The sequence below is a fragment of the Saimiri boliviensis genome, chromosome 15 (genome assembly GCF_048565385.1).
Source record: "Saimiri boliviensis isolate mSaiBol1 chromosome 15, mSaiBol1.pri, whole genome shotgun sequence".
NCBI lineage: Eukaryota > Metazoa > Chordata > Mammalia > Primates > Cebidae > Saimiri > Saimiri boliviensis.
The window spans coordinates 56,594,096-56,614,450 of NC_133463.1; the positions used below are offsets into that span (position 1 = coordinate 56,594,096).

A 20,355-nucleotide genomic window follows, 5' to 3' on the forward strand; every position below is an offset into this window, starting at 1 on the left:
TGGCTTATAGGGTTTCAGCTGAGAAGTCTGCTGTCAGTCTGATGGACTCCTCTTTGTAGGTGACCTGGCCTTTTTCTCTACCTACTCTCAAATGTTTGATTATTTGATTGTATTTTCATACTGATGGAAGAAAATAAATAGCTTATTTTATGTACTTTGGTATTTATATCTGTGTATAAATATTTTAATATTATTAAAATTTAGAACTATTTTTATAATATATAATTATTAATTTTTAATTAGTAAAGAGAATATTTCCCATTTGTTTTTCAAACTTTAAGCTTTAGAAAGTTGATATGTTAGTTTTCTTGCTCTGAACCGCATTCTGTGGTGAGCTCTAGAAAATTGTAGAGCAATTGCTAACTTGCAAACATGTTTAACAAACTCTTGAGATGTTATGAAACAAATTGAAAAACTATTAGGCAAATATAAATATAAATGCAAACTAAGGGTTACCCCTAAAATTAATTAAGGAATGGTATATTATTAGTTAAAGTAATCTGTAATTGTATATTGCATTGCTTGACAAGTTTAAATTGCAAAATGAGGAGTGTTTTTGTTCTGTTTGATATTTTAAAAAATCACTTAAAATTATTTAAAACTTATAAATAACCTAAAATTTATTAAAATAAATTTGAATGTATTTATTTTGAAAATACATTCAAATTTATTTTAATAAATTTTAGGTTATTTAAAATAAAATCTTTAAAATTTATTTTATTTTAAAATAGTTTTAATGTTTTTATTTTCTCATTAGAGAAGAAAATTTATATATAAACTATTCAATGTAGAAGAATTAGAATAGTCTGATAAGCAAAAATAATATTATTCTTCAGAAAAACTGTACCATATTGCATTGTCACCAGGAATGTAGAAGAATATCTCTTTTCCTACTGTCAAACTGTATGTGACCAAACTTCTTTTGGTCTGACAAGTGTGAAATGATATTTCAGTATAGTTTCAATTTGCATATCTCTAGTTGTGAGATTGAACATTTTTATATGTTGAAGTCCATTTTTACATCCTCTTGTGAATTGTCTGATTATATCTTTTGCCCATATTTTCACCTGCATTTTTTTCCTCTAAGTTTTTAAGAATTCTTTAAATATTTAGGATACAAAAGTAGAATGTGTACATGTTTTTGTGTGTTCGTATCTCTGCATTCTTTTTTCCCTAGAGTTATAATGGATGAACCATAATTTTCTTTTCTTTATGAAAGATTAATGGCAGTTTATAATTTTGGTAGTTCAAAGTACAGTTCAAGTAGTTGCTTCAGAACGTTACTTCATTAGATGCTTGCCATGTGTCAGGCCCCTTGTTAGGCACTGAGGAGGCTTTGTGGAACGAAGGAAGTGTTTTGGAGGTTACAGTTTAGTAGAAGAGATTTAAAACAAAAATATTAACACTGTGCCAGATGCTGTGAGGAGACATAAAGATGCCATGTGACTAATAACAGAGACTTGAGTTAGCTGAGTGATCAGGAAGGTTTTAGGATCGTTTTTAAAAGCATTGCAGAAGTAACTGGCCTTTTTGAGGATTTTGATATTATTATTTATTAGTGCTTCTTTAGAACCATTTGCCCAACAGCTGATATAATTAGGTCAACATAAACTCTTGTATGATCAAAATGTCATTTAAGTTTAAATAGAGGAAGAACAATGAAATTGATATTTTCTAGATTATATGGTCTTAGGTTGAACTAAATTTTCTTTGAAAACTATATATAGTTTTTAATTTTGGAAAAATTTGAGGGTGAATATAGCATTTTTCTGTGTTTCCTATCTAATTTTATGATTCATTTAGTTTTTTAGAGATTTTCATTTTAATAATTTTTATGTTTAGGTAGAAGTGGTATTTTATCAATTCAGTGTAGTATAGATGAGAAGGTTAACACCAATGCAAAATTTAAAGGGAAACAGTTTCCTTAATCTTTATAATAATGAAATGATCAAGGGAAGTCTTGATAAACAAATGAAAATTAATAATGGGCAGTTAATCTGAAATTAAATATGCAAATATATGTTTATATATGAAAGTGTACCTTGATTTACCTTATGGCATGTTAATAAGAAAGTTAATAATTCTGTAGAGAAGACTATTTTCCCTTATGACTTATAGAGAAATTTTTTCCTGTGAGAACTAAAGTTACATTTTCTTATTTGGTTAAAATTAATACTATGTATCTTGAAATACGTATTTTTAAAATATTGTAATATATCTTGAAATTATAATCAGGTTAAATATGTTGAAATAAATGGTCTGTAATTTAGTTTTCAATGATTTCCTTTTTTCATTGGCTTGCAGTTATTCTAGTGGTTCATGCTGGTCAGTTCCTAAAGCAAGCAAGTTGGAAGTACAATTCCATTTTTTGACAGTAGCTTGTTTTTTACAGCAGAGAATCCCAGGAAGTAAGCTATATTACTAGTAAATTAGACATCTGCCCGGAGAGCTCTATTCAGCAGTTCTTGACATTACTCTGAAAGGAGGATGAATTTAATAGGAATTTTGCCTTTTTTTTTTTTTTTTCCAGACACTGGCCAAAAGAAGACCTTAGACAAGAAAGATGGGAGACGAATGTCTTTTCAGAAACCTAAAGGGACTATTGAATATACTGTAAGTTATTTGCTTTTGAAAAAGCTATTTTTCTTTGTAAGAGTCTTCTTTAAGACATTCGCTGTTTACACTATAAATAAGATGAGCATTGTTAATTGCCTTATTTTTAAAAATATGTATTATACTTTGGATAACTGTTTTATTAGTAATAATACTTAAGTTCTTAGTCGTATTTTAGGATTATTTCTTTAAAGATAAATTTGACTGAGATACAAAGGTAGTTATCCTAGAAAATTTATTTTAATATAGGTGATAATTTACTGAGAGAGTTCCTATGGGCCAATAATTTTTGTTAGCTTAGGCTTTTAGGAAAATATTTATTTTTTTAGAAATATGATCTTCATTATATTCCCAGCAGTGCTAATGATAATGATAAGGGCAGATGGGATACTTCAAAGACAAGTTGATGTTAATCCTCCAGTATAACCTCCCACATTAAATCATTTGTATTTATTTATAGCTAACTGCCTTAGCTCTGAAAATTGAGCTTTTCTTTCTGTATTCTTGAAATGAACCTCAAATCTCCCTGTAGTCAGCTAGCTTTTCACATTTCTGTTTACTCTGGGAAACTGAAGTGAGAAATCAGCTTTAGTGTATGATATGCTGCTTATTTGATTGAATGTAAGATTGTTTATTTAGATAATGTTAAATGTTGTAAAGCACTTTTTTTTTTTTTTTTTTTTTTTTGAGACAGAGTCTTGCTTTGTTACCCAGGCTGGAGTGCAGTGATGCAGTCTCAGCTTACTACACCCTCTGCCTCCCATGTTCAAGCAGTTCTTCTGCCTCAGCCTCCTGAGTACCTGGGACTGCAGTCATGTGCGATCACACCTGGCTAATTTTTGTATTTTTAGTAGAGACGGGGTTTCACCATATTGGCCAGGCCTCGAACTCCTGACCTCATGATCTGCCCACTTGGCTTCCCAAAGTGCTGGGATTACAGGCGTGAGCCACAGTACCCAGCCGTAAAGCACTTTTAACTGAGCTTAATTTTGTTATTATTTTGTGTTTTTCTTATATAACCATATTAAGGAGAACAGCAACTTTAAACATTAATTTAGCATTTGTGTCATTATGAAACCATCCAGTCTTGGTTATTTTCCATGCATCTTTAAAATTGAACAAATCATCAAAATTCTGAGTTATACTCTATTTCAGTATACTATTAATATATAATGGACAGTTTGAGATTTTAATTTTTTTTGTTTTTAATATGGAGTCTCGTTTTGTCATCAGGCTGGAGTGCAGTGGCACAGTCTCGGCTCACTGCAAGCTCCACCTCCTGGGTTCAAGCGATTTTCCTGCCTTAGCCTCCTGAGTAGATGGGACTACAGATGTGCACCACCATGCCTGGCTAATTTTTGTATTTTAATGGAGACGGAGTTTCTCCATGTTGGCCAGGGTGGTCTCGAACTCCTGACTTCAGGTGATCCACTGCCTCAGCCTTCCAAAGTGCTGGGATTACAGGCGTGAGCCACTGTGCCCAGACAAGATTTTAAATATTTTTAAAAGGTTAGGAATCAGATAATTTAGAATAGAATAAAATTTACTATTATCAGGATAATCTCATAGCATATTATAAACTCAAATTGCTTGTGTGTGTACCTTATCTGCATAATTGAGAAAACAAGTTCAAGTAAGTTTTTTAATAGTTAACCTTTACAATTTCTTCATTTTTATAATTCTGCAATGCCAATATGAGAAATCTAGATTTAAACATGTTTTTATTATGCTTATTGTGTTTCTTCAGTCTAAGAAATCTTGCCACTCTTAAATTCTGGAAAAATTCTTGGTAATTATCTTCGATGGCATTTTCTCCTCCTTTCTCTGTTTTCTTTTTCCAGAACTCTAATTTATTCTTGAAACTAATTGTACTACATTTTGCTATCGTTTTGCTTCATTGCCCTTGTTATTTTGATTGTATCTCCTGTCTCTTTTGCTGGGTGTTTGCCTTCTCTTAATTCCAAATGTGAGTGGTCCCTTGTTTCTTTTAGCTTTTCTATTGACATTCTATTACTTGGAGAGCTTAAAAACTTCATAAACTATGTGCATTGAGACCCAAACTTTTTTCCTATTTCTACTTTTCTAGTTGCTTGCATTTCCTATTATCACTTTATATTAAACTAATTATGGCAAACTTCTTAACAGTTCTTCTTCCCCCATCATTCTGTAATGCCTGATTTTCTCATTTTCGTTCCCTTTCATTTTGTTATTCATTCAGCTTGCAGTCTTTGGAGTCAGCACCAGTTTACTTATTCACATTTGCTTCCTTGACCTACGGCTACTGCTATCAATACAACTCCATTTAATCCACAAATGACTTCTCTTGAGTCTTAGTTGAAATCTTAGACCTTAATTTATTTCTTTACATTTTTATTACTTTAAACCTTATCTATTGCAGTAGTATTGTATTTGTTTTTCTGCATCCATTCTCTTTCTTGTTCCATTTAATTCTAGCCCTGATACCACTAATATGAGATGCTGCTTGGCCTGTTTCGTTACCTTTATCATCTCATTTAATAGAATTAATGTGAAAATAAAATGTGTGATTATTAGTATGAAAGTACTTGGTAAATTTAAAGATGTTACTGCAAAATATCATTTGTTTACAGAGAGCTTTTATGTATATTATCTCAATAACATAGGTTTTATATCAGAGCATTTGTAGAGGGGGAAGTTTGCATAGAAGGAAGTAGGCAGCACTAGATTATTATATTAACCTAAATATTTGGCATAAATTTGGTTTTATAAAACCATTAAGGAAAATATGTGTATTATTGTTTTACATACACACACAAATGTGCACACATCTGCTTTTCCTGACTTTCAAAGTCTTCCATAATCTAATTCTAAATGCCTTTTTTTTTTTTTTTTTTTTTTTTTGAGACAGGATCTTGTTTTGTCACCCAGGCTGGAGTACAGTGGTGCTGTTACTGCTGAGGCTCACTGCAGCCTCAGCTTCCCAGGCTCAAGTGTTCCTCCCACCTCAGCCTCTTGAGTAGCTAGGGCTACAGGCATGCATCATGACGCCCTGCTAATTTTTGTATTTTTTGTTGAGGTGGGGTTTTGCCATGTTGCCTAGGTTGGTCTTGGACCCTTGGGCTCAAGCAGTCCACCTGCCTCGACCTCCCCAAATGCTGGAATTACAGGCATTAGCTACCATGCTTGACCTCTAAATGCCTCTTTATCCTTTTTAGAGACTTAATTCCATTTAATCACCTTCCTAAAAATCTGTGCTTCATGAGTCTACTCTGGATGGTTTAGGAGGAAGAGGGCAGTCTCCCACAAATATGTTTTATAGTTTTCTGTCTCTTAACTGTCGGTTCTGTTATCTGCACTTTGAAAGTTCATTCTTTTCTCTCTACTTCTCAAATTCCCACCACTTCTTCAAGATCCAGCTTTAAATCATTTCTATAAAGTCTTTCCTGGAAAATTTGGATTACATGGTACTTTTATTCATACTCAAAACTTCTATTACTTTTGTTGTTCCATTTTAAATTCTTCATCTTTTACATAACCTTTTCTATCTTACTTTTCAACTAGATTGTAAATTCCTCGTGCACTAAAACCACTTTTAGTTGCACTTATTTGTGTTTTCTTCAGAGCACTCTTAATGCCTTGTGTAATAGAGATTCTAAGTGGGTATATGATATTGACCAAATGACATTTTTCTTTAGGATAATTGGTAAAATATCAATATTTATAATTTCTATACATATGATCATGAAAGTATATGAATGATTCAGAATTAAATTTCTCAACTTTGGTTCAAATATTTTTCTAATTTATATATGTGCAGTAGCAGAATATATGCATATAGATCATTAAAGTAGCATTTTGAGTTTAATACAGGTGTACTTTGCTCAAATGAAAATTAGCATATTGCTAGAAGTTGCATATATTTTAGAAATGATTCAAAGGAATAGTGTATTATTTTAAAACCTTTGTAAAATGAAAATAATGTTTTTGATTTTTAAATTATGTTTTGTGTTTTGAAATTACTTGAAGTAGAGACCTACATGTAAATGTATTGTGATAAAACCGATGCTCTGTATCATAATAGCTTGAGATCATTTGTTAACAAAACACAGTTTTTCTTGAGTTATTTTCAAAGATGACAGTACCAGTTGTTAATCAAATGTAAGTTGGTCCCTAGATGTAATAATGCTCATTAAATATGAGAGTTTAGTTTTTCAGTTTTCACCATTAAAATAATTTATTTTTTCTTTTAAACAGGTTGAATCAAGGGATTCGTTGAATAGCATAGCCCTGAAGTTTGATACAACACCTAATGAACTTGTTCAATTAAATAAGTTATTCTCCCGAGCAGTTGTTACTGGACAGGTAATATCATTTTTTTTTTAATGTGCTGATGTTTAGAAACAATAAATAGAAAGGCAGAAAGTATTCGTGGTACTGTAGTTAATACAGAAAATTTGAGAATAATTTTATATGTGCTTTTAACAAATTATATTGGCCATAAGAGAAAATTAACTGTTTTATGTCTGTATGAGTTTCTATTTTAATACTTACTGAAAATAAGTATAAATCTTTCTTTTTAAGTATAATTATAAAGAGCTTTTTTAAAATATTTAGAAAAATATATGCATATGATAAAAAATTCCAGCCTTTATCAAAGTAAGGCATCCTTCCATCCAAACTTTCAATTTCCTTTCCAGAAGCAACCAGTTGCCAGTTTGCATTTCTTCCAAGAATAATCTAGCCTATTTTTGTTGTTGTTGTGTTTTAATGTAACTTTGATTCTTGGAAAATATTCTATTTAATCACAGCTCTAGTTCAAACTTTTTTACATATGCATAGTGTTGCATTGTATCGATACATCATACTTGTTTAGTTAATCACAGTAAGTGTTAGACTTTTTCTGTTCTTTTGCTAAGGTTAGTACTGCTGTAGTAAACATGCACATACATATCTGTTTTTCTCTATATGCAGCTATTTCTGTAGGGTGAATTCTTAGAAGTAAAGTTACTATATTAGAGGTTATGTGCAGTTTAAATTTTGCTAGCTATTTCCAAATTGTCCTTTAGGAGTATCACCTATAGTATATGAAAATTAATGTTTCCCCACACTATTTCAGCAGTATATATTATCAAGTGTGTCTAAGTTGATTTTAAATGTTCTTTCTTAAAAATGTCTTTATATTCTTATAATTTGAAAATTTTTGTTTTTCCGTTTAATTGATAATTGTTAATAGTACTTGCTTATAGAACAAGGTTACTTTTAATAGTGCTTTTCTATAGAACACCATCTGATTATTAACACTTCAGTTTAACTAAATCTTTGTGTGATTTTTTTCTTACAGGTTCTATATGTTCCTGATCCTGAATATGTCTCCAGTGTTGAGAGCTCTCCATCTTTAAGCCCCGTAAGTCCTTTGTCACCAACATCATCTGAGGCTGAATTTGATAAGACCACTGTAAGTATCTCTGATTTGCAAAGATGACTATGAAGAAATCTCAGTTCTACATTGACCATCATGTTTTTTTAATTCCACTTTGTCTATGGTTAGAATGAAATACTTCCTTTTTATTATGTTGTCTTAAGTTTGTAAATCTCAGCTTTAAAAATAAGACATTTTTATGAAACCGTATAGTTTAAATTGACCTATCTTTGTAGGTGGTGGTGGTGGTCCAACAATACTCATCAACTCTTTATTTTATAAAGAACATGTATAATTTAACTTACAAAGCAGTCTTACCCAGCAAACATGATGTTATCACAATAGAGGAAGTTCATGTCCAATTTGATGTCTATTTCATTTATAAGTGAATAAGTATATACATAGTACTCAGAACTCTTGAATTTATTTTTGACACACTGCCTTTTAAAAAATAATTTATCATCTTTGTCATCGAAGAATTACCATAGATTAATTTATCTAGCATTTCTAAGGAATGAGTGTTCTAATAAGTTACATTTTACAAATGAATTTCAGGGAACTACACTTTATTTAATAATTTTGATTAAAATCTTCTGAAAGGGATTATATATTTCTTTGCTCTTCTAAGTAAATTAACCATTAAAGCTAATGATAATTTTCTATTTTTGTAACGACTAATGTTTACATGTAAAAGACTGTTTCTTCATTAAATGGCTAGATTCCTGTGGGAGATTCTTCTGTGGTGTTCTCTTGACTTTAGGATACAGCCTTTTCTTTGCCTCAACTTACACTCAAAGCTTAAGATAACAGATGTTAAGCAAACTAATAACAAAACAAATTTTTATTGTTAATTTGCCTATAATTATTTCTAAGCTCTAGTGTACCACTTGATAACTATTTTTCCCCTTTCCCAAGAACTCTTTTCTGCATGTGTGTATGTATGAGAGAGAGAGAAATTAGGTCTTATTTATTTATTTGTTGGATATCTTATTTATATAAATATGGTAATTCTGTACTTTAGAATGCAGTCACATGAAAGGAATATATTACATTTGTTGTCATCATTGATAAGATGTCAGATTTTAATGGTAGGTATTACTTACCAAATGACACTGAATACCTTTTTGTACTTAGCTATGCCATTTCCCTATGGGACTTAGAAAGAGATGTACTCATAAGAGGCAATGACAAAGTAACTATGTGGCCATAGGTTAACTGAGCCTGTGTTTCAAACCCTAAAGCAGAATTATGAAAATCTAGGCTGTAGCATCATGCCTGACTAGAAACCTGTGGGGTCTCTTCCTGTTCCTTGACTTTAACTCAGATCTGCCTGTCTATTGGCTTTCTTGGAAGGTATAAGATCAAAGAAAAGAAAATGTTGAAACTTAAGGGAGCAACAAGGCCAGGCCTCAACCTATGTGAAAATGTGTCCCTTCTTACTTTTGCCATTTGACTGAAAGAGATGGAGAGAATAAAGTTATGTGAATGATATTTTAATCCTCAGTGACTTAGCTACTTTCAAAGATGGACCGAAAAACTTCCTCTAATTTGACCAGTGACATGAGTAAATTCTTTGTCCCTGGGATAGATCAAAAAAAGAGGTAAGAGATTCCTTAAAGAACTAAAAGTACATCTACTGTTTGATCCAGCAATTTTGCTACTAAGTATCTACCCAGAGGAAAATAAGTCATTCTACGAAAAAGATACTTGCATGTGCATATTTATAGCAGAACAATTTGCAGTCGCAAAAATATGGAACCAGCCCTAATGCCCATCACTCAGCAAGTGGGTAAACAAAAGGTTGTATGTATAAATACCATGAAATAATACTCGGCCATAAAAAGGAATGAAATAATGGCATTCACAGCAATCTGGATGGAATTGGAGACTGCTATTGTAAATGAAGTAACTCAGGAATGGAAAACTAAACGTCGGAGGATGTACTTACTCATAAGTGGGAGCTAAGCTATAAAGACGCAAAGGCATAAGAATGGTACAGTGAACTTTGGGGACTTGGGGAAAGGGCGAGAGATAAAGGATTAAACATTGGGAACAGTGTACACTGTTCAGGTGATGAGTGCACCAAGATCTCGGAAATCACCAATAAAGAAATTGGTCCTGTAACCAAACACTACCTGCTCCCTAAAAACTAATGAAATATAAAATAATTTAAAAAAAAAAAGAGTTTGTGAACTTCCCTTTACATGGAATGATAGTCTTTACCTGCCATCAAAGAGATAATGGGCAATAGTTAGAAATAATTCTTACAAAAGGGATTTTGCAAATTTTAGTTCTATTTTTTTTCCTGAGAATTATATTTATTACCAGGATCCAAGAATATTTCTGTGACTCTCTGCATATCTCAAGTGCCTATACCTCTATATTACAATTATTGGGTTTTATGGCTCTCATGCTATATAAATTCCTTAGAAGTAAGGATATTATGCTTTATTAGATATAATTTGTATTTTCATTACATTAATTAAAATGACATCTATTAGTGTTATTATATGTTTTTACCAGAAATTATCAGTTTATATTTCCAAAAACCACTGATGAATTTTTGAATGTCCAGCTCAGTAGTGGTTTACTATGAAGCTAAGCATATATTCCTGGCTTTGTCAGCATAAAGACTTCCAATGGTTTTTTTGAATAATTTATTTTCACTTAAAAATACTGTCTTTTGGGAATTTCCATGGTAAAACAATTTTTTGTTTCTTTTTCACTTTTTTCTTCATATGTGGAAGAAGAAACATAAAAGGAGCTAGTACCAAAGTAATGGTAAAAATCATAAAAATAGCTACAATTTACTATTGCAACTGGTATAATTCAGAGCACTTTAAAAGTATTATCATTTATTACTGACCAATTTATGAGGTAGGCACTTGGCCTAGCTGTCTGTGGTTGCCCCTCCAAACTTACTCTATATTCTGTATTGTCCTTTGGGTGGTATACTGCATCATTGGACTCTCTCTTGCCCTTTTGCTTCTGTTGAAGTTGGTCTTTCTAAAGCAGTAGCAGAACATAAGAGAAAAGGGAAGAGAGAATAAGATGGGGGATCATTTATTCTCCTACAAGGTTACCTCAAAGTGAACACATTCTTCAGCATTTCCTCACATCTTTTGTCAGCCCTTTCCATTGAGCCTTCTCTAAATTTAGACATCTGTTTCTCCCTCTTACCTCTTTAGGTATAGAGGTGACAATAAGTCTTCTGTTATTATTCATCCTAGGTTTTTGTACATCATATGTACCTTTGTAAATAGGTTCATAATTAAATCCTCTTAACTTAATTTCCATCAGCATGGTGTCTTACACCAGTAATCCCAGCACTTTGGGAGTCTGAGACAGGCAGATCACTTGAGGTCAGAGTTCAAGACTATCCTGGCCAACATGGTGAAACCCTGCATCTACTAAAAATATAAAAATTAGCTAGGCATGGTGGTGGTGGGCACCTGTAATTCCAGCTATTTAGGAGGCTAAGGTTGGGAGAATCACTTGAACCCAGGAGGCAGGGTTTGCAGTGAGCTGTGCCACTGCACTTCAACCTGGGCTACAGAGCAAGGCTCTGTTTCAAAAAAAAAAAAAAAAAAGCTCATTTTGATGTGCCATCTGTTTTTTCTAGTACCTGACCAATAACTATATCCATTTTATAGGGGAAGAAACTGAGGAGAAGTTAACTATTTTGTATCTAATGTCACTCAGCTAGTAGCTGAGCTAGGATTCTAACCCAGACAGGCTTGGTTCAGAGCCCATATTGTTTATTACTACTTTATAGCCGAAAAATGATAACTCAGAAACACCGCTCTTGCTAAATAAATACTTGGACCCAAAGAGTTAAGCAATATTTAATCATTAAAAAAGTGTGTATAGTAATAGCTACCACTTTGCACTATCATCTTCCTAAGATTCTTTAAATCTCTCGTTTTTAAAATAAATATAGACTCCCACTTTTGTTTTGTACTCCTTTGGTTTTTCTCCTTTGTCCCTTAAGTTGACCCATTATGCTAATGCCATTTTAGATTAAAATTGCTAATGTGATATATTTAGGATGAATTTCAGAGGAAGAATTTTAAACTAAATAATATAGAAAACAAATTGTTTTAAAGTACTTATATCAGTATACTCTGTTGAAGGGTGGGATATGTAGATAGTCATATTCTCTTTAAGATAAAACACTTCACAATAGAATAATCAGTCTAAAGTATGATACAAGTAGAATATTTATTAATAACAATTGAATACACATGGTTATAAGACAATGTAATTTGGAAAAAAATACTATTAAGAGATTCTGGGGAAGTCCCAGGAAGTCCTAAAGGAGGAAAGAGGAAAAAATATAAAATAGCAATAGAATGTAGGCATATTATATCTTTTTTAAGGATAGGCTGTGATTATACTGCTACAGTGGCTATTTTTTTTTTTTTTTTTACTTAAAGAGTGCTTACTATATATTTACTCTCTTCATTTTATAATTTTAATTAATGTCTAAAATAACACTTTAATTACTTTGTAACTTTAATTTTTAAATAACCCCATGAGGTAGGTACAATATTCACAGTCTATATTTTAGAAATGAGGAAAGTAACGCATAGAGAGAAGAATGAGTAATTTACACAGGGTCGCATGGTTGGTAAGTGGTAGAACTGAGATTTAAAATCTGGCAGTCAAGGTTCAGATTCTGTGTTGTGTTCTTAACTACTTTTTGTACTGCCTAAGTAATGAAATGATGACTACCAGCAAGTGCAGGTACTCTGTAACTGAGACAATTAAAATATATGTGTCACAGTTTGTAGGAACTAGAATGTTTGTAGTAAACTGCGTGGAAGTAATGCATGAAATTTTTGCCTGGCCAACGCAAAAATAAAAATATAGGAGATAAATTAGAAATATTTAAAAGGATGAAAAGGTGAAAAAAAGCCATGCATTTCTTTTTTCTCCTCTACTCAAAATATTTAAGATTAGACTTTTTAATATCTTGTTCTACTGTTAACTTAAAAATTATTAATTGCCTATGTTAGTTTCGTAGTATTCTCTTAACAAAGGGTGACAAACTGGTTGGGCTACAACAACAGGAATTTATTATCATACAGTTCTGGAGGCTGGAAGTCTGAAATCAGACTGTTGGTATGACCATGTTCCATTTGAAACCTGTAGGGAAGAATAGTTTCTTGCCTCTTCTAGCTGGTGTTTGCCAGATACCACTGGTATTCCTTATCTTGTAAATATATCATCACTTTCTGCCTTGATTATGACATGGCCATCTTTTTCCTGTATGTATGCTTTACATGGTGATCTCTTCTTTATATAAGGAAACCACTCATGTCAGATTAAGGGCCCACCCTACTCATGTATGACCTCAGCTTAAATTAATAATTACATCTGAAAAATCCCACTTTCAAATAAGGTCACATTCTGAGATACTGGAGATTAGGACTTTAGCATATCATTTTGGGGGAGACAGTCAACCCCTAACATCGCCTCATAAAATTAGAATTTTAGAATTTATATTATAGAATTTTCTTTATATTAAAGAATTTTATGTTTTTTATCTTTGAAGAAAAGGGGAAATTTAGAAGACTTTCTACCTCTAGTCAAGTAAGATTTTTTAGAGACGTTTAGTGAATTTTCTTCACTTATAAATATGTCAGAGGGTGAAGTTAATTTCTCGTAGAGTTTTGGGGAGCTTGTGAATACTTGTAAAATGTTGTGAAAACTTTTTTTAAAAAACTTCTCTTTTAATCATGATAGTCACATAATTAGTTGGCATCTTGAAGTTGTATCCCTGTGTACCTGAAAATAGATGTTAATTACAAGTAGTAGCAGACATGCAAGAAATTAAAACAATTTTAGTTAGGAATATCAAAGTAGTTTAAAAAGGTTAAATATTTCCTGTGCTTCAGGAATTGCTCTCCTATATGACATCCTTAAACAATTCAAAAACATACCTCTCTTTTCTCTCTGTCTCTCTGTGCATATATTGAGTATACATATATTTAAACTTAAAAGCACTAATATCTATTACATAAAATATATATAAAACATGTTTTATCTGTTTTATAGAATATATAAATTTTAATTTTTCCTAAATTACAATTTTAACGTTAATGCTTTTAGAATGAAATTTTAATATAAAAACATACAACTTGTGCTATATATACCTTATATAATATTAAATGTAAGCTTATATAATAAAATTATAAATATAAATACTATGTAAATATGTAAATCACACAAATCATATATACTATGTTCATATTATTACATATAATTTTGCTTTGATGCTTTTAAACTAATTTTAAATAACTTAGGAATTGTTTTTTAATATTTACTTTTTAATAGGTTATGCTATAATTATACCTTGGTCTTATATTCTCAAAACAACATTTTATGGTTAGTATCTGAAAAATTGAACTTTATAATAGGACTTAGTGTTTGTGAAGGTTTTAAGAAACAAATACTTTGTATAGAAGAAATCTTGTATTTTTAACATCAAAAGAAATGGGTGAATTACTGGGTGAAAGGGTCTTTTTTTCCCGTAGATTCCAGTTGGGAGAACTATTTCCATAAATAGAATTAAAATTTAATCCTGCTTTGCTTTTAACCTGGTTGCTAAAAACCTCAGAGCCAAATTCAAAACCCCCAATGCAACAGTAATGGTGTTCTTTACAACTGCATTGTATTTTTACACTGATATTTTAATTTTTTTATTTTGTTCTATATTTGATTTTAAACAACCTTAAGTTCTTGTTCCCAAGAAGTATAATTTAAACGAATTCTGAGAGACGATTAAATATAATTTATAGACAGTAAATGGCCATCATCATATATATTGGATTGAAGAAAAAAATATATATACAATGGTTTAAAAGTAGAAGTTTTCTTTAAAGGATATATTGTATATATGTTGCATGAAGTAGATACAAATGTTAATATTTCTGTGCTTGTGTGATTTTCCCTCCTCAGTCTTCCTTTGACTTCCACCTACCTTCTACAAATTCTCAGTCACAAAAGGGCAAAAATACTATATGTAAGGCCAAGGCAAGAGGGAAACTGGACAGTTTAGATTTGTTAATTCATGTATGATAATAATTTATAATAATATACAAATCATATAGGCAAAAAAAAAGATGACTCTAAGTGATGATTAAACTTTTTATAAATCATTTACCCTAGCAATGCCTTGCTTTTTCACATTTGAACACTTGGGTTGAGCAATAATGAGGCTAGACAGACAGATAAAGATGTTTATATTTCTGTATTTTTAAGGACCCTCTCTGGTGGCTAAAACAAAAATATACAGAGAAGCATCAGAAAACCCTCAGATAAGCTGTAACATCACTGCATTAAGAATCACAGTTTACAAATAGCAGTCAAAACCATCTACCTAGGGATATTAATACTTTGAATAATGTACATTTATGTAAGTTACAGTGAGGTCTGGTAATTCCTCAGAACAACTTAGATCATTTTTAAAAGTAATCATCTTTTTATGCTTTGCTTTGAGCATTTGCTAATCTCGTATTCTTTTTAAAAGGATTACATTGACAAATTGATATTGCTATAGATACTGAGTTGAGACTTTTAGGTAACCTCAGAGGATATATTGTTCAACAAGGCATATCTTCATTTAAGGAAAGCATTTGACTGTATGTGTGGCGGGGGGTGTATATATGTGTGTGTATAAATATATATATATATAAAATGATTTTAACTTTAATGCTTTTAGGCTTAAATTTTAATATAACAATATACAACTTGTGCTATACATACCTTACCATATAATATTAAATGTAAGCTTATATATTATAATAAAACTATGAATATAAATACCATGCAAATGTGTAAATAACACATAAATCACATAAATCATATACACTATGTTCATATTTAAATTTATAGACAGATATGTGTATCTATCTCCCTATTAAAATGTTTTATATGAATATGTATATTCATTTGACTTTTTAATAATGTGCTCATTTTTTTGTTTTCTGCTTTTCATTCCTTTTTTTTTTAAATTCAAGAGCATCTGAGTGTGCATATGTGTGTATATGTTGGGTGAGGGTACAAGAGCTATAGTATATATATAGAAACATATATATTTGTGTGTATAACATGGTTACCTGCTATATAATAATATTGTTAACTCGATTTTGGAGTAATTGAGCAATCACAAAATTTGTTGATAGCTTAAGTTAAGCTCACTAGTTCATGTGTTGATAACATAGATTTGCGTCTTCTTACTCATTTGGCAAGCTTTCAAACTTGGCTAAGCATAACTTTCCTTAAAAAATACTTCATATGAGTGGTTAAATACTTCATATGAGTGATTTAAAAATTAAATGAGAGTCCATATGACATACTTAGAAATAACAAGTATTCATAAATATCATTGAGATTTTTATTAATATCACATGCTTATTTGTACTAACTGAATTTATATACGATATAAAACTCTCATTAGATATAATAACTACCAAAGACAACAAGATGAATGCCAAGTTAATTTGTATTTTAAAACAAAAAGATGGAAGAAAATTTTGTTACTAGATATTAATGATTGAACAGTGTCATGAAACTTAAAATCTCATTCCATTTTACGTTTTTTAAAACAATGGAATTATATCAAATACCATTGTTTTGCAATATTTTGCATTTGTCTGTCCCTCCTTCAACTAACACTTGTTAAATATCTGCCCCAGTGCTAGGGATTTAGCCCTACATTTTATGTAGATATGTGAAAGGAGGTGTAAAAATTCTGCCCTTATATGGGTTGAAGGAATTATATCCATTTATTAGGAGAGAAAATGTTATGTTCAGGTTTGATAGCTCTTTTCAGGTATACCTGGCATACCTGTGACTTTGTCCTCAGTAGGACTTACAGATATTTTCAGATCACCCTAGAATTGTTGTGGAGAATACAAAATGTTGCTCATGGCCATTACGTTACAATTTACATTCAAACCTAGAATGATCAGAGTCCAGAATCACCACTAAATCTTGTGTTATTTAATGTATTTAATAAAGAAGCATAAATATATAGAATTATATATATATATATATATATATATATATATATATATATATATAAAACTATAGCTCTAGTTTGTTTTTTTAAAAAGTTTTGATACTTTGTTGTTTCAATTTAATTGTTTTTTCTTATAATTCTGTATTTTATTTTGATCATTCTAAAACATTCTGAAAAGCTAATTTATAGGCTTCACTACAAAAATGGTCAGTGGCACCAAAAAAAGTTAAGAAGCTTGTGATCTAGTGGAATGGGATTTATCAACTGTAGCTTGAGATTTAAAAGGCTATTCCAGTGCATGGGTTCTGTATACTTAGGTACTAAAGGCAAGCTTTCAACATTTTTTCTGCTCCCACTACTTGATGGATATTATATTACATGGTCTTATCAAAACCAATTGTTTAATTCAGAGCATTGAGTGTGTGTGCACATGTGTGTATGTGTTGGGTGAGGGTACAAGACATGTAGTATTCAGTGTTCTCCAGATGATTACTTTTTAAAATATACAGGTAGATATATGTATCTACCTCTCTATCAAAAAACACTATAAATGTAAGTTTAACCTGTGTTTGTGATCTTTATTGAATATGAAAACAGTACCACTTTTTTTCTATAATTTTTACATAATAATATTTTGGGCTGATTTCCAGAATGTGGTGAGATGGAACAACGCTTATTGGGGAAAGCTATTCATTTGACTTTTTAATAATGTAATCATTTTTATTTTGTTTTCTGCTTTTCTTTCCTTTTTTTTTTTAAAAAAAAAAAAAGAATCCTGATGTCCATCCGAAAGAAATGACTCCCTCATCTACTTTCACGGGTATTCGACCTGCACGAGTTATATCTTCAACTTCTGAGGAGGAGGAAGCATTTACTGAGAAATTTCTTAAAATTAATTGCAAATATATCACCAGTGGCAAGGTAAAGAATGACACTTTAGGGAAAATCTTCAATCATGCTTCAGTTATTACTAACATATGATAGTTTTGCAGTTACATATTAAGTCATCAATGTTAGCAAATGCTTGAATACTAAAAAAAGGCATTGGGGATACTATTATTTTGGGTTAGTATGGATGTTGTTTATAACTTAGAGTCTGGTGATCTATTGTAATTGTAAAAGGTAATGGAATTTTTAAGTAAATTGATTAGAGTAGGGCACAGCTAATTTGCCGTTGGTAGGGTATTTCAAAAGCATGAATAAAATGACCTCTACTGGGTACTATGTGGAGTATGAACTTCTGCATACCTAGTATGACACACAAATAAGAAGATAACTAGTATTTATTGAGTACCTACTGTATGCTGGAAACTATTTGAGAGTGTCTGACTTATTTTATCAACTCAAAACAATCCTGTGAAATAAGCCATATTTCCTTTCTACAGGGAAAAACAAAACAGGAAAGGTTAATAGGTCCAAGATCTCCCTATTATGGCCAGAATTCAAACCTTGTCAGAATCTATTTTATCTACTGCACTTTGCTGCTTTTCTAAGCAAAAACTTTTAATCTGAAAAGGGAATATAAATACAGTAAAGAAATAGAGTTGGAAAATAAACTCCAGGTTTTGCTCAAAAAAAATGTATAACATGATACTGCCTTTAGAAGTCAAAAATGAGAACTATTTCTCTATAGGCCTAATTCATAAATTTATGAGTATTAGAAATACATTAAGCATTTAGTGGTATGCATTTCCCCTTAAATATTGTTTCAGATGCATCCCAATGTCTTGATATGTTGTATTTTCATTTTCATTCACTTCAAAATATTTTCTCTTGGTTTCTTTTTTGACCCATTTGAGAATGTTTCATTTTTCTAGATAACTTTATTTTACCAATTTCTAATTTGATTCTGTGCGATCAGAGGACATACTACTATTTGAAAGCTTAATTTATTTAGACTTGTTTTACGGTCTAGACTGTGATATATTTAATAAATGTAATGTGTGCATTTTAAAAGAATGTGCTATCTTTGGGTGCTGTTGTTGGGTGGAATATTCCACAAATGTCAAATCAAGTTGAGTGATAGTGTTGTCCTGTATTTCTGATTTTCTGTCTGTTCTATCCGTTATTGACAGAAGAATTTTGAACTATCTCATTATTATTGTTGATTTATCTATTTTTGCCTTTAAGTTCTATCAGTTTTTTAATGTATTTTGAAAACGTTGTTAGGTTTAAAAATGTTTAAGATTCTTTATGTTGTCTTGATTAATTGACTTAATTGTTATTATGAAAGACGCTCTTTATTCTTGGTAATATTCTTTGCTATGAAATCTACTTTGATGGATACTAATAAATAGTTAATTCAGCTTCCTTTTGATAAGTGTTAACATGTTTTATCTTTTTTCATTCTTCTATTCATAGCCTGTGTCTTTAGAAAGTGAATTTCTTGTCATTAGCATATAGTTAGATCTTGCTTCTTTAGATAATCTCTGCCATTAATTTAGTATGATTGCTGATATGGTTAGGTTTGACTCTACCATCTTGCTATTCGTTTTTTGTTTGTTCTTTCTGCTTTTTTTCACATTAAGATTTTAAAAATAGTTTTTTCTCCTTTGTTGGCTTATTGACTGTAACATTCTTATGGTAATGTCTGTTTAGAGTTTATAATATGTATCTTTAATATGTCACATTCTCAGTTTAAGTAGCATGATATTATATATGCCACTTTCCATATAGTTCACACACCTTATAACAGTATACTTTTATTTTCCCCTTCCAGCCCTTGTGTTCTTATGGTAACACTTTCTATTTCTACATGTTGTAAACACCACAATACATTATTATTTTTGCTTTAAAAAGTTAATTTAAAATCATTTTTAAAATAAGAGTGAAGTCTATTTCATTTATCTACTTACTTATTCCCTACACTTGTCATTCCTTTTTTATAGATCCAGATTTCTGTTTGTATCATTTTTCCTTTTATTTAAGGACTTCTAAATTTCTTGCAGTGTAGGTCAGCTAGTGATAAATTCTGTCAGTGTTTATTTGCTTTAAAAAAGCATTTATTTTTTCTTATTTTATTAAATGTTACTATCATGTTTATATATATTTTCAAAATTATTTATAAAAAAAGGATCCCTAACTTTTTTATTTTATGACATTTTATCCATTTTTGGTCCATTGAATATTTTTAAATTAATATACTTTCATTTTTAGAACAGTTTTAAGTGGACAGAAAAATTGAGCAGAAAGTAGAATTCATATTTACACTCTCCACCTTTTCCCAGTTTCCCTTATTAACATCTTACTTTTGTGTGCTATATTTGTTTGAATTGATGAACCAGTATTCAGGCACCAAGGAAAGCTCATGGTTTAT

General features: G+C 30.8%; 1 protein-coding gene across 4 annotated transcripts in view; it reads left to right on the forward strand.

The window, feature by feature from the left end:
- The window catches only part of OXR1 (oxidation resistance 1), a 478,618-nt gene that overhangs the window by 404,275 nt on the left and 53,988 nt on the right, over positions 1-20,355 (forward strand). For all 4 annotated transcript variants that reach the window (XM_074387039.1, XM_039464477.2, XM_039464478.2 and 1 more), the window contains 4 exons: positions 2,531-2,613; positions 6,847-6,954; positions 7,934-8,047; positions 17,811-17,960. In XM_074387039.1, coding sequence (XP_074243140.1) covers positions 2,575-2,613; positions 6,847-6,954; positions 7,934-8,047; positions 17,811-17,960 — 411 coding nt within the window. In that variant the 5' untranslated portion in view covers positions 2,531-2,574. The remainder of the gene's footprint in view (positions 1-2,530; positions 2,614-6,846; positions 6,955-7,933; positions 8,048-17,810; positions 17,961-20,355) is intronic.